We start from the raw sequence: 13,700 nt of genomic DNA on the forward strand, positions 1-13,700 counted from the left end.
TCTCGTGTTTTCTTTCCCTGCCCTTTACTTTGCCCCCATTTTAGCAGTAGGATTTTGTGATCACAACAAGGTTAGACACCGTGAAATCCACCCTCTTCTTCTATGTGACCATATTTTATCAAAGCTTTATCTCTGATTATTTTCTAGAAATATAAGTAAAAAAAAACAAGGGTTTTAAATACCTTCTCTGGCACCACACTTTTCCCGTCCCAGGCGTAACCCCTCTTGGTGAAGTAGTTGACTGTGGCAAACTCGATGAGGGCTGAGAAGACGAAGGCGTAGCAGACGGCGATGAACCAATCCATGGCTGTGGCGTAGGCCACTTTAGGGAGGGAGTTCCTGGCGCTGATACTGAGTGTGGTCATGGTCAGGACAGTGGTCACTCCTGCAGGGAGAGAGACATGGACAAGTCAGATATTTGGAATCTGATCGGAGAGCAGATAATCCAGCGGATGTCATTAGTACCATAACGTATGAAAAGAAACTATGGGAGGTAAGTTGGTATTGTTAAGCTTATAAAAAAAAGAAGATATATATTACTCATACTTTCTCAAATCTTAAGGTGCAATTATATGAGTGATTTTGTTCTTAAAGCAAAGCAGCAAGCAGCTCTATCACAGTTATCTATGTATGCAGATGACGCTGTCTTTTAACAGACTTCCCTTAAATGCAGTTGGAAAATGCAGTTGGCTTCGGATATACTGCTGCTTACTAATAGCAGGCAAAAAAAGGCACCAATTCACCAGCAGCAATACGTTAAATAAAGCATAAATTAACACAGTCGATGCATGTTTCTATCCAAAGTGTCATGGAGCTTATGTCAGCCCAGGAAAACCAAATGGCTGAACTGCAGCTGCTGAGAGCCGAAATGAGGCACAGTGTGCAGAGAGGGAGAGGAACTGGGTCAGAGCATATCTAACGATGCGGCGCTCATCACAGAACAGGCTCCTGCAGATGTTTACACACCAAATAACATCAGCCCGAGCAGCAAACAGTCCACAAATTCAGCCTGAGCTTTCATGAATGCGCTGACGAACAGCTGGCTTGTGCATGAATGATAAAATATGAAGAGGCGAACCTCCCACGCGTGTGGAGAGACGTGTTTATGTGAAGAACACACATGTGCATGATACAACAACAGACACACGACACGTTTCAAAGCTCCACAGATCGTACATGCATGCATCCTGTCCTTAAAGGAACAATATGTGATATATTTACTGTAATTTATCATAAAATGGTCATGATACGTCATCAGAGTTGAAATACTGGCTTCTCCGACAAAGATGCTGCAGTTTGTATGCTCTCCTCCTGAAATTTCCATTCCGGTGCGGAACGTCTGTGTGTGTTTTGGCCTGCGCGATCCCGCCCACTTCCCATTTCGTTACCCCGGGTTGCCAGATATGAAACAAACTGGCGCACAGGACTCGTTGCTTGTCATTGTCCAAGCACACGTCTTGCACTTGAGTAGGTTCAGCGTCCTTAACCTGGCGACCCTCGTAAGCCTCGTGTCGTACTAGAAACGTAGCTCTGTTAGGGAATAGCTGAGTGCGTGAGTGTGAGTGTGTGCACATGAGTTACGAGGGGGAGAGTGATATCGGTAACTGAAAATAACAGAATGACTGTACAGTAAGGCTGTGTGTGTAATAAAGCCACATACTCCTCAAGACTGAAGCCGCGCTACCGTGTCTTGCTTCCTGCTTGCTGCTGCGTGTGTAAAGTGACGGGAGTTAGCCCCAAAGCTAGCGGCGGCTTTGGCCCTGGGGCAGACGGATAAGTGTCCAACACGGTCGGAACGCTGAAGCAGGAAAGGCTAACATTCAAATCTGGGGAGGAGAGGTCGCTAGCTGTCAATGTTACATATTGTTCCTTTAAAATCGTCTGCAAACTTTATTTTACACTTCAAGCAAGGATAATCCTTTTTGAAAAGGCTTTTTGAAACTGTTCCTTTCATGCTGAACTGACGTCTGGAATTTGCTCAGCGTGAAATGTCTGGAACTTTGAACTGTGCAATCCGTATTAAAAATAAATAAAGTTGGACAGTACAGGTGCACAAAATAAAAATAACACAAACAAAAGTCAAAGAAAATCTTTGAATAGTTGGATTCAACTCTAGTTTTTCTTCCTATTAGGCATCTTTCAGTCAATACAAGCGAGGATCTATTTGTCTCCACTTCTCCTCTTTGCCAGTGTAATTTTCTTGTGTTTGTTTGACTTAATAATCACTTACTTTTCCAGTGTTTGCGACTAATGTATCATCCGCTCACTCAGTAAATCTCCGGCTTCCTTTGTACTACAATAGTTTTTTTCATGTGGACTTCAAAACCCAGACATAAAAACTAAACACCCATTATTAAGCTGCTTAATTGGTCCTCAGCTAAGTGTGACTCATTTTACCACTGCCTTTGCGATTAACAGGAAATGGCTTACAAAAAGTACAATCAACAAAGACTACAAAAAAAATGAGTCATATTAAGTTCACAAGTTTGAGGATGACTTATGTCAAAGAAGGGAGACCTGCATGAGCAAGACACAAAGGCTGACCTTGTAACCATAGCAGCAATAAAAGGCAGTTGAGCCTAATCATCTCCTCTCTTGCAGAGTCTAAAGTTTCATTTTCTGTATTTGATGTTATTATATTGAACAGAGTTTTTGATATTGTGTCCACCAACTGATACCCGAGTGATTACACGTGTCCTGAAATGTTTCCCCTCAGAATTGAGAATTCTTCGTACTCTTCCTCCTCACTTCTGATGAAGTGCTAAAGGATGAATCACTCGTTCCTCATCCTCCCACTCTCTCTTCACATGCTTTTGGCATTGCTGACTCGGTGCGGTGACATGAAGCATAAAGGATGATTATTATGTTCTCATTAGTCAGAGCCCAAACAAATGATCATTAAGCGAACAAGACACCTATGATGGATTTACTGGACGTGCGTAGTAGGTACACAAGCTGCATGATCATACAACGCTTGTGTTCATTATCACTGCAAGGGAACAACACATAAGTAGGTCAGCCTTATTTATTCTGTATAATTTTGAGCTTTTCATTGCATGTTCCTTTTTCAAATGTCTCCGATAGATCCTTTGTTTGGTTAGATTAAAAAAAACACCTTCCTCAAGAAGACACAAGGTGTAATTGCACTTGGCACGAGCACAGCTTAACGAAATAAAACACAAACGATCGCTTCACTTAAAAGTGGCAATTATCAATTCCAATTGGATGTCCATATGAGCACCCAGGAAGGAGGCACATTAAAATATACTGATGCTACAGCGCATGTATTTATAGAGTTTTGTGATGTAGTAAAATCCACACATGACCACGCTCTGCGCTGCACCCTCTGCTAAGTAGGGCACTGAATGGCTTGTTGATGTATTGTTCCGGGAACGCATGGCGGCAGGAGATATGAAAATATCAAGAGATGCTAAGTCACATATTCATAGCAGATTTTCCAGCCCTTTCATCTCAACTCGGCTAATTTCTATTAGCCAAACAACATTATTTTGGGGGGAAAACATGCTGCATATTTTTTGGGAACATGTCACAAGTCATTCATATTAAACTAAGCTGCAAATGTTCACTGAACACACTTGCCATGTTTGTTCCCTCAAGGAATGAAACACACACCCACACAAGAACTAAATCAGATAGTGTGTGGATAGCAGAGACTGTTCACGTTCTGCTCTGTTTTGTTGTCCCTCTGTGATGAAGCCAAATTAAGCGTGACTTAGGTAGTAGTGGTTATGTTAAGGCAACAATAGCCAGGCTTGAGGAGTAACGCAATACAAGTAACAGCATTGTGTAATTAGGTAAGGCAACTGTATTCCGTTACAGTTACAGAAAATAAGAGGTAATTAGATTACAGATACATTTATTAAAAATGGGGTTTAATAGCAGGATTACAATTTTAAAATTAAGATGATATAACACCAAAGATGCTCTATAACATCTGACGCCTCATTTCTAAACCGTCCGTCTGACCGTCTCTGATAATACCACGCACCTGCGCGCACACGTTACAACACTTCACGACACACAAGTCTCACAACATCACACCTCAAAGATCTAATTTAAAGAAACATTTACAGGTAAAGACCAACCGCTAACGTTAGCTGCACTGAAATGTTAGCTAACCTGTCGTTTTCTTCTACGACTGCTGAGCAATAGTCTGTGACTCCAGTGACAGCCGCGGCCGGGATGGTGTGGGTAAAAACACAAGCCCCAGACTGGAATAAGTTGATGGCAGTTCACTTCAAGTTTGAGTTTGAAGTAGTTTGAATAGCAGAATTAACTAAGTACATTTAAATGTTCATAATTACCGCTATTAATTTAAACAGGCATTCATGCATTACAAAAGACTATTGAAATTTATTTTCTCTTGTCTTTATTTGCAGATTTAGCATTGCAGTAATCCAAAAGTAACTGAAAGTAATCAGTTACGTTACTTACTGAAAATATTTGGAATAGGTTACTGATTTAGCAACTGTATCGGAATATATTTTTAAAGTAACCCTCCTAACCCTGACTATAGCACTTGGTGATTGTAGGCTGGAAGTGAAAAAGGTAATGCTGAAAGAATTAGATGTCAAAATCCAAAGTTTTCTACTACCCCTCTTGCAAAATATCACTCATCGCTTTTAGAATTGGAGCTTAATGCTATAAGTTTGCATAAAATCCAGCTTCAAATTACTTGCATGCAAATTTCCATTTTATCTATCTATATAGAATCTATATTGCATAACATGCAAGCTGTAATGCCGCATTAAAGAAGCAGTTTGGTGTCAGTAAAAGTCATTTCAGGTTCGAGAGCAGCGTCTTGAGATTCCCAGTGGAGTTAAAGTCGATAACATTAAGGTGTCACCGCTTATGAACATTCTGCATTGGAGAACAGCCAGTGCAAAGTGACTTTGCCAGCAATCATGTGTTCTTATGGCCTCAGCAGGTGCTGGAGCAGAAAGGAGCACGGCGACTCACATCCATCGCTTCTGTACAGAGAGGTACGGACATAAGATGGAGTAAATGAGGGATGAATAAGCACTCACAGAGATATCTGTTATGAGGAAGGAGCAGATAGCCAAAATATGTGTGGGAGGAGAATGAAGGCCAAAATGCATATTTAGAGATACGTGGGGCGCAGTAGGTAGACGGTATGAATGCAGGTAAGGGAGGGTGGATGGAAACATGGGCGGCGACAGAGTGGTGTCAATCTGTCAGGTATTTTATTTGCCAGTAAATCAGTTAATTTTGCGGGGGCTGGCAAAGGCTGCACCACTGGGTATTACACAAGTCCTCACAAAAGCGCCCCGATGCTTGGAATCATATATACTTTACTGTGTTTGACAAGCTCCGTTGTCATGGAAACAAGTCTTCCAACTCCTCCAACGTCTCAATACCACAAGAGGAAAATGAAAAGAGAGAAAACATTTGGTGATGAAATTTGGAACGGAGGACGAAAATGGACGATCGCACAGCGTTGGTGAGTCGGTTTCTCGCACACGGCACAACACAATGCTGCACGCGTGTGTCTGATTATGCTAACAAGGAAGAGTGATATGCGTCTCCCAGCCCCAGGAAGAAAGATCCCCCTTTGTGTCTGTTTAGCGATAGGCCTACTTAGGAGTCATTTAGAACACCAGTAAGTTGATTCATTAGAACATGGCTGCAGAGCTGCTTTTAAATGACTCCATTTGACATGTTGTAACTAATAGACTTAAGGCTTTGAAGGCTCTTAATGAACAAAGTCACTGATCTGGAAAGTTCTAACTGGATTAATAGTGGTGTAACTCAATTCTCGGGACTTCCTTCCACTCAATTTAGCCCAGTGTGCACAAGTGGTGACACTTGATTTATATGATATATATCTGCTAACAAGGTTTTTGCCTCTATTTGCAGACACACACATACAGGGTGAAAAAAAAATGATATGGAGAAAGATGATGTGAGGAGCAAATTTAGGGAGAGATTTAAGGTGATTAATGACAAGGTGAGGAAGGGGCAGGGAGGCTATCACTGCTGCCTCAGGCAGAGGGAGCTGATATGACTTTACACGCGTGCAAACAGTGCGAATGTGCATTTTTGCAGAATAGGGAGCAGATAATGCGCATTTGGTTAATCGGTTTCTGACACTGCAAGGTAAAGCTTATAGAAATTTGATTTAATGTCTATCAGGGTAATCAGTGATGGAGTTTTAGTGCCCGACTGCCTGCACAAAGATGCAGATTAGAAAATAAATTGCTCCCGGCATTGCTAGAAATAAATTCACATGCACTTCGAGTTCAACTTTGTTTGTCCCGTAAGGTCAAACAATTCCTCAGCAGAAGGTGCAAAGTCATTCCTTATTGTTATTGTTGATCTTTCTGACAGGTCGTTGATTGCTCTGTTGGTTCCAACTTTGGCACTTGATCGACAGCCCCTTGAATGACAGGCTTCAGCTAATCTGACCAATCCCAAGCCAGTGAGTAAAATGTACTGCTCAGCCATTGGAGCACAGCCAAGCCGCAGATTTTCAAATCTCTGTGGGGGAGAGCGAGCCCTCAGGAAACTGGCTCCGCTCTCTCTCTCTCTTTCTTTTTGCTCTCTCATTCCAGGCTGAAATTTGCCTCTGACAGTGTTTTGACTGAGTAGGCAACCAATCAAACATGACAATCAAAATGTGGGACGAGGTCAAAGGGACATTGTGAAGTGGGACGCGAGCTCACTCAAGGAATGCGTGTGTGACTTTATACGCTGCATCCAGGCGGGGTGCTAAAGAGGGCCTTGCAATAAAGTCTGTTAATGAACTGTTTAACAAACTGTTCATTGGCATTTGCTAAGATGCAGACACTGTTTTATGCTCAGGGCTTTAAAACACCTCTAATTGAAGTTGTTTTTCAATGCTGCATCAACCTCATCTCTAAGAATTTCAAAATAAGATCCCAGTAACTGGACTGCACTCAATCGTACGGCTTTTTATATTAATACAGTTTGAGATGCTTGCAATAAAGCGGCTGTTCATGAACTGTTTTACAAACGGTTCAAACTGTCATTTGCAAAGATGCAAACCCCATTTTATGCTCAAGGCTTTAGCAGAGCTTTTGTAAGACTCTTAATACACCTCTAGAGCAGAGATGGCAGTTATGAGTCTTTGCAGTGATTCAGATCTTCAAATATCGTTCAGCTGCGAGATTAGCTCACGAGACTCGTTCGCCAAGTCGTAGCGACAAAGAAACAACTCACTCACTCCTTCCTCGCTCTCACTCGTTCATGAACGATGACGGTTTCCATTACAAGACCTTCTGACTTTATAATCTCTTAATAAACGTAACGTAGTTTGTGTTCTGTCAGTGGTTTAAACGTCTGTGTATTGGCTTTGTATGCCCGCATGAAATGCTTCCGCTCGTAATCTGATCGTATCGCTCACAAGGGCCATTCTTGTTCAGTGGACAAGTGAGACACATTCGCTCAAGTGATACATCCCGTAGTTCTCCTAACCAATGACATGGTCATTTGTTAAATACAGCCAACCTCCAAAAGGCTATTGGCGTGTGCTAACAATCAATCAGTCTGGTTTTCTACAAGGAAGAAGCAAGGGATTGGGAAGCTGCGAGCAGAGCAGGCGCAATTCTGTTGGATGTTAACATCAAGCGAGAGAGAATTTAATGAATGGCAGAAATTAATCAATGCATGGAATTGAACGGATCATTAAATTCACTTAAAAGATGAGTCCTTTTTGAATGAATCGTTCATGCCCGAAACATCTCTACTCGAGGGGAAGTTGTTTTCTGTGCTGCATCAAGATATTTCAGTGAGAATTTGAAATGAGATTTGTGTAACTGGACTGCATTCACTGGCAGGGCATTTTAAGATTTAGGAAAGTTCGATACACTTCAAAATTCATTGGGAGGACATTTGGTTGGGAGGTTAGATGTGCAGCCGCAAGACTGACTGCAGAGGCATGTGGTTGAGATGAGGGGAGGATGTGGAAGAGGTGATACGATAATAAACAGCAACATCTATATTACCAAGGTCTCCATATTTTTCTCTTATATAACTTCATTATTTTGAAGATTTTCATTTATATAAATGTCTGTTAAGTCACTGTCTGTCGCCGAATGAGCTAACATAATGGTGACTGAGCCGATGGCCCACTGATGAAAGCCTCTTGTATTTGCAGTATTAAGGACTGAGTGTCTGGTGCGACAGCAGTGGTTGGTCTGCCAGAGAGGGTAGGCGGAGCTAAGCGGCTGCTTTTCTGGTCTCTGCAAGTGTTAACAGTAATCTACTATGGCCGAACAAACAAAGACAAGATGGATGACGACAGATACAACTTCAAAAATAAGTGAAAATCCAAAGAAAAAGAAACAAATAGGACACTCAGATGAAGGCAAACAGTATGAAAAGGAAAGCGACCGTCAGCGAGGAACAACCGGAGCCAACCGTGGACGTCACACATGCCACACGGTCTGGATATCTGCGAAGTGTGCTCCAGCAATTACCGTTTATCGCCATAGGTGCTGCCAAAGAGAACGAAACTGAGTAATTAACCACTTTAACCAAGTAATTAGACATGACTAAACATCACCCTTTAATGATTATTAATTATTAATTTGTCCGTCATATAGCATATTAATAGTGTAGAGGAAAAATGAATTGCACCTGCATGCATTTTAGAGATCATTTTAGCGGCAGCTAAGTATTTTTACTCACGTATAGTAACATGTAGATGAGCTGGATTATACTAATAAATTGTCGAGGCTGCTGGAGTTGTATAACACGTAGAGAATGCTGATGAATGAGCATGACTGTCGTGTAGGGAGTTGTCAAACAACTTTCTATATCCCCTCAACCAGTCCCAGGAGTGCAGCTGTCTTTGTTGGATGTCTATCACCGTCTCCAGTGTGCGGCAGCTCCTCATTTATTCATGCCTTATCAATAACAGAAGCCTCGGGGGGGGGGGGGGGCCTGACTCACAAACACATCACCGTCAGCATCGCTACGTCACCTCACATTTACATAAAGGGAGAAATAAATTGACACGCTGATTGGCAGGTAAGCTAAATGACTATGCCAGCGACACAGCTGCGGGAACTGCGCCACAAACCCCCACACAGACACATATATACGATATATAGTAGCACTGCCTACAATGTTATCAGCTAGTAATCATGGCTTTATGAGCTTCCAATGGCACACAAGCAGTGTACTCACTTTTTTACACATACAAGCAAAATCCAGCACACACACACACGAGCAGTTATTCCTTAATGAGCGGATACATTAAACAGCATCACGGGAGAACCAATAAATACACAGCCAATCACTCCTAAAGAGGAGAGAAGGAGGCAAGCTAATCTTCTGAGCACTTCTGTCCCTGACAGCTTAGAGACAGAGAGAGAACGAGAGCGAGAGAGAGAGAGCGCCATATCAGCACCATCATTTCCTGTTTCCTTTTTGGTTTTCATTCAGACTGCAACTAAATAAATCGCCAACAGTTTTCCACCACACCGAACTGGCGATAAACTAATCAGCCTCTTAATCGGCACAATGATAAATAAGATAACTCTACCCACTGCTGTGTTTTTAAATTGCCTATTCATCTACGGGGCAGGCTTTAGGAACAAGATTTAGTGCCGAGCTTGTGCTTCATAGACACAGTGTAATTTAAAGTGTGTTTGCAGCATTGCATTTGTTCATGTTAATGGGCTTTTTCTGTCAGCTTCGGACGTCTGTGTTGGAAACACAAACCTGATCACATCTGTAGTAATAACAGAGCACGTATAGCGTTACAGTAGCTGCTTGTTTACTCTTAGCATCGGGGCAGCGTTTGATGCATTGTGTTTCTGTTGTGAATTGAAAACAAAGAGAAACCAAGCTGTGAAAAGGTGTCTGCAGGAGGAATGACTCAAGTGCATTTGTGTGGTTTTAGTGATTCCTCTCGCAGTAAATAAAATTGCTTTCAGGGGTTTTTTGTACTCCGAGATCTGTTTGCAGACAAAGAAGATGTAGCACTGCCGGCTGCATACGTGTTAAAGTAATGGCTTTTGTCTCCCGGACATAGGTGTCTTCTCCGTAAATGTTCCTAACAGCTTTATTCAGCCACGACAGGGCCATTATGGAAAGAGCGATAAAGTTTGTGGAATGTTTTGCACCAGGGGCCAGATGCATAAAACTCAGGGCGGGTTCATGATTAAATCTGTGTTTACGCACAGCGAAATAAGAAGTGCAAACACTTTCTTTCAGTCAGAGTTAGAAAGCAGCGTGGGTTTCGTGTTACAATAGAAGATCTTTAACAGATAAATGATGATTCAAATGTCAGATATAAGATACATTTCATTATACATAAGTGTTTTGTATTAAGTTTATAGATGGTTGACATTTTACAGATCGCTAAACAATCTGTGAACAAACTGTTTTTCACTGTAACTTCATGTTTCTCTGCATCATGCCCACTTTGTCATTTCACCTGAAGCTGCCTCAGCCAAACTAGAGTGCTTCTTTCCTTTCCTGAAGTAGCATGAGATGCAAACATTCTCACCACCCATTCTTTCTTTAATAATCTTGTATAAATAGCAGGTTATGTGTTGGAACAAATGTATTATTCTGTCTTTGAAGAATTTGACCATCGTGGCCATGAGTGTCCTCACATGTCACAGTGAATTTCCCTATTAAATATTGTTATTTTCATCATTTATTATTATTCTGCTGCGTACTTTATAGAATATAATAGTACTATTATTATTATATAACACATTATAGTCTAGTATTCTATACATATACACTCATATTATACTGCACATGCTGTACATTATGTACCATACAACACCATATTAAATCCGACTCTGTCTTTACTGCTGTACTGTACATTATTATATTAGTATTATTATCATAATTATTGACACATACTTTATATTATATCGTACTGTATTATACTTTTTTTTACTATCCACTCAATATTCCATATCATACTACATTATATACATACTGTAATATACCATACTGTATTTTATTCTATATATTGCACCTTACATTGTACTATATCTTATACCTCACATCATACTGTATTATCTCATACTGCTAAAATGCCGCTGCTATTAACCACACATGTCACTTTTTCCCATAAACTTTAGATTGTCACTTTTGTATCCCAATTATATTCAAGTCTTATTTAATTTGATCTATTCTTATTTTATTTGTATTTACCTTGTTGCTACTTCTGTCTTTGCAACACCCGAATTTCTGGGGATCAATAAAGGAGAATCTTATCTTATCTCTACAATGTCCAAAAGTGAGCGAGTATACAGTGACAAGACATGGAGTCGGGGAGCTCATTTAGATCGAGCAGTCACGAGTTTGTATGTGAAGCATTTTGATGAATATTCGGGCATTTATCGATGCAGCTGACATTAATGACAAGCAAAAGTATGGAGAGTCAGTGCTGGTCTGGTTGTCTTATTAAACTGATTTTCCTTTGTGCAAAAGTGGTAACTATTCAAAGACACAGTCTCTTTAAGTCATAAGGTAGAACAGTGTGTGCTTTAAATGTCTGTCTGAGTATATAATGGATTAACCTTCAGCTGAATGTGACAGCATTAAATATGTTTAAAATCATTAAATTACTGTTCAGACTTTGAGGTACAAATGACCTGTGTGGTAGATTTCCAACTTCAGCACATTGAGTGTTACTTGTGCTTATCAGCATTCTGAAACTATTGCTGTCAAGCTCTCAGCCGCCTGTTTCAAACCCCTGACATCTGTCTGCATCACATCACTCTCACCGAACGTTTACAGCACCATTTACAAGCCCGGCTTTCACAATAATCAGCGTATACAGCAATGTAAAGCCGCAGCTAGACGAATGGAAGCAGAGGTGCTGGGACATATTTCCCCCTGACATTACAAACAGTGACGCCGCAGTAAACGTTAGCCTGCGTCTAACATGTACAGGCAGCACAGTTCACCAGGTAGATTATTTAGGTTGCATTTGACATGTGATTCACCACATAAAGACAGACTGTATACAGTACAAGCATGATAAGAGCTTCTTTGTGAGACAGTTCACTGTACTCTTTCATCCTAATAGCTCTCGACACATGTTCAATGGTTTGATATACGGCATAAATCCTTGACTTCGATGATAGCCAAAGGATTAAGATGGCACTGAATGATCTTGATTGTCTGCTATGTCTTTTTAATGATTCATTTACAGCCGTATTGACTCTGTAACCTCTTTTAAGAACAGCCTCATTCATCTGCTGTCTCAGATGATGCATATTAATCACGACGATGACCTACCTAGTATATTTGGATGCTCTGCTGCTCTGCGCCTCCATGAAAGCGCGCACATGTGTTTATTCAACTGTGTGCGCGTGCGCATGTGTGCATGCGTGTAATCTCATGAAGCAGAACCCACGATGATAGCATGAGGGACACACACATGCCCTAGATAGATGTTTGAATCTAATCTAGGCCATCCTCATTTCCCCCCGGACACGTGACAAGCACCGCAGGTAGCTAGCTAGCTGTGGCACACACACGCATACGCATATGAAGGCACTTAAACATTGCAGAAAAGAGTCGAAAAAATCTGCTGCAGAGCTGCAAAGTCTGGTGCATGTATAATGTTTCTCTGAAAGCTCTTTAAGCAGTGGGCCAGGGGAGACACTGACATCCATGAGAAGAGAGAGAGAGAAGGAAGAGAGAGAGAGAAGGAAAAGAAAGAGGGGAGAGTAGAGGCTGAGGTAACTCAAGGACATTCTGCCTGCTGCTGTGCTTTGCTGCTACAGAGCATGCTGCAGACTAGCAAGAGCTTTCCTTTTGGGCGCTATTATGTAAGACATTAGTGTGACAGACAGACAGATACACACATACAAAGACACACGTACACATGCCGAGACACATGCACACAGCACACACAGGCCAATCTGTGCGGACACACACACACACACACACACACACACACACTGATGAACACTTTTATCACACACAGCCAGGCACAAACACACACACTTGTAGAAACACATTCAGAGCACGTAAATCTGAATTCACACTGAGCCGTGTGCCTGAAATTCTACTGCAGCCAGCCACGACTGATTAAAGCTCCCGTTCACCTCGTTGGTGCAGAGACAGAACAGAAGAGAAGAAGAGAGGATGGAAGAGTTTGCAACTGTTCAATCAGGCTTTTTAACATTTCTTATTCTTTAAAGGAATAGGTTGACATTTTGAAAATGTGATGTTAAGCTGTCTTGCTGAGAAAAGATTGATATCACTCAGTCACCACTGTGAGCAAAGACACCAGGAAGTCAGTTCACCTGCCGCCTGGCAACTGCAACGCTACATTTTTACAGCATGTTGTCCTTTTCTTCCCCTGACTGTTTATGTAGAAAACCAATTGCTGTTAAAGGAGCAATTCACCCCTCTGGAAAAAGCCACTGTCAGTGTGTGTTCTCTGTAATCAATAGAAGCAATAATATTTGAAATTGGCGCCATAGCTGTGGAGAAAGTTGTACAAACAGCTTGTGGTTTCGCCCATCCTACATTCCTACAACACCCAGCGTGCATTGCGCCCCTTCCTCTGAAAGGAACGGCCCAGCTGGAGTGAAATACTACCGTTTTCCAGTCAAGGACATTGATCGCTGCAGGCAATGGCTCAGAGCGGTACAGAATCCAAAATACGGCGAGAATATACCGGTGGATGGTCTAGAAAATCTTCAGGTCTG

General features: G+C 41.6%; 1 protein-coding gene across 6 annotated transcripts in view; it reads right to left on the reverse strand.

Moving 5' to 3' along the window:
• The window catches only part of gabra1 (gamma-aminobutyric acid type A receptor subunit alpha1), a 34,633-nt gene that overhangs the window by 4,566 nt on the left and 16,367 nt on the right, over nt 1-13,700 (reverse strand). For all 6 annotated transcript variants that reach the window (XM_069678105.1, XM_069678089.1, XM_069678112.1 and 3 more), the window contains exon 9: nt 183-385. In XM_069678105.1, the coding sequence (XP_069534206.1) occupies nt 183-385 (203 nt within the window). The remainder of the gene's footprint in view (nt 1-182; nt 386-13,700) is intronic.

Source organism: Semicossyphus pulcher, unplaced genomic scaffold (assembly GCF_022749685.1).
Source record: "Semicossyphus pulcher isolate SPU_LCO1_2020_fin unplaced genomic scaffold, fSemPul1.0.p SCAF_10, whole genome shotgun sequence".
NCBI lineage: Eukaryota > Metazoa > Chordata > Actinopteri > Labriformes > Labridae > Semicossyphus > Semicossyphus pulcher.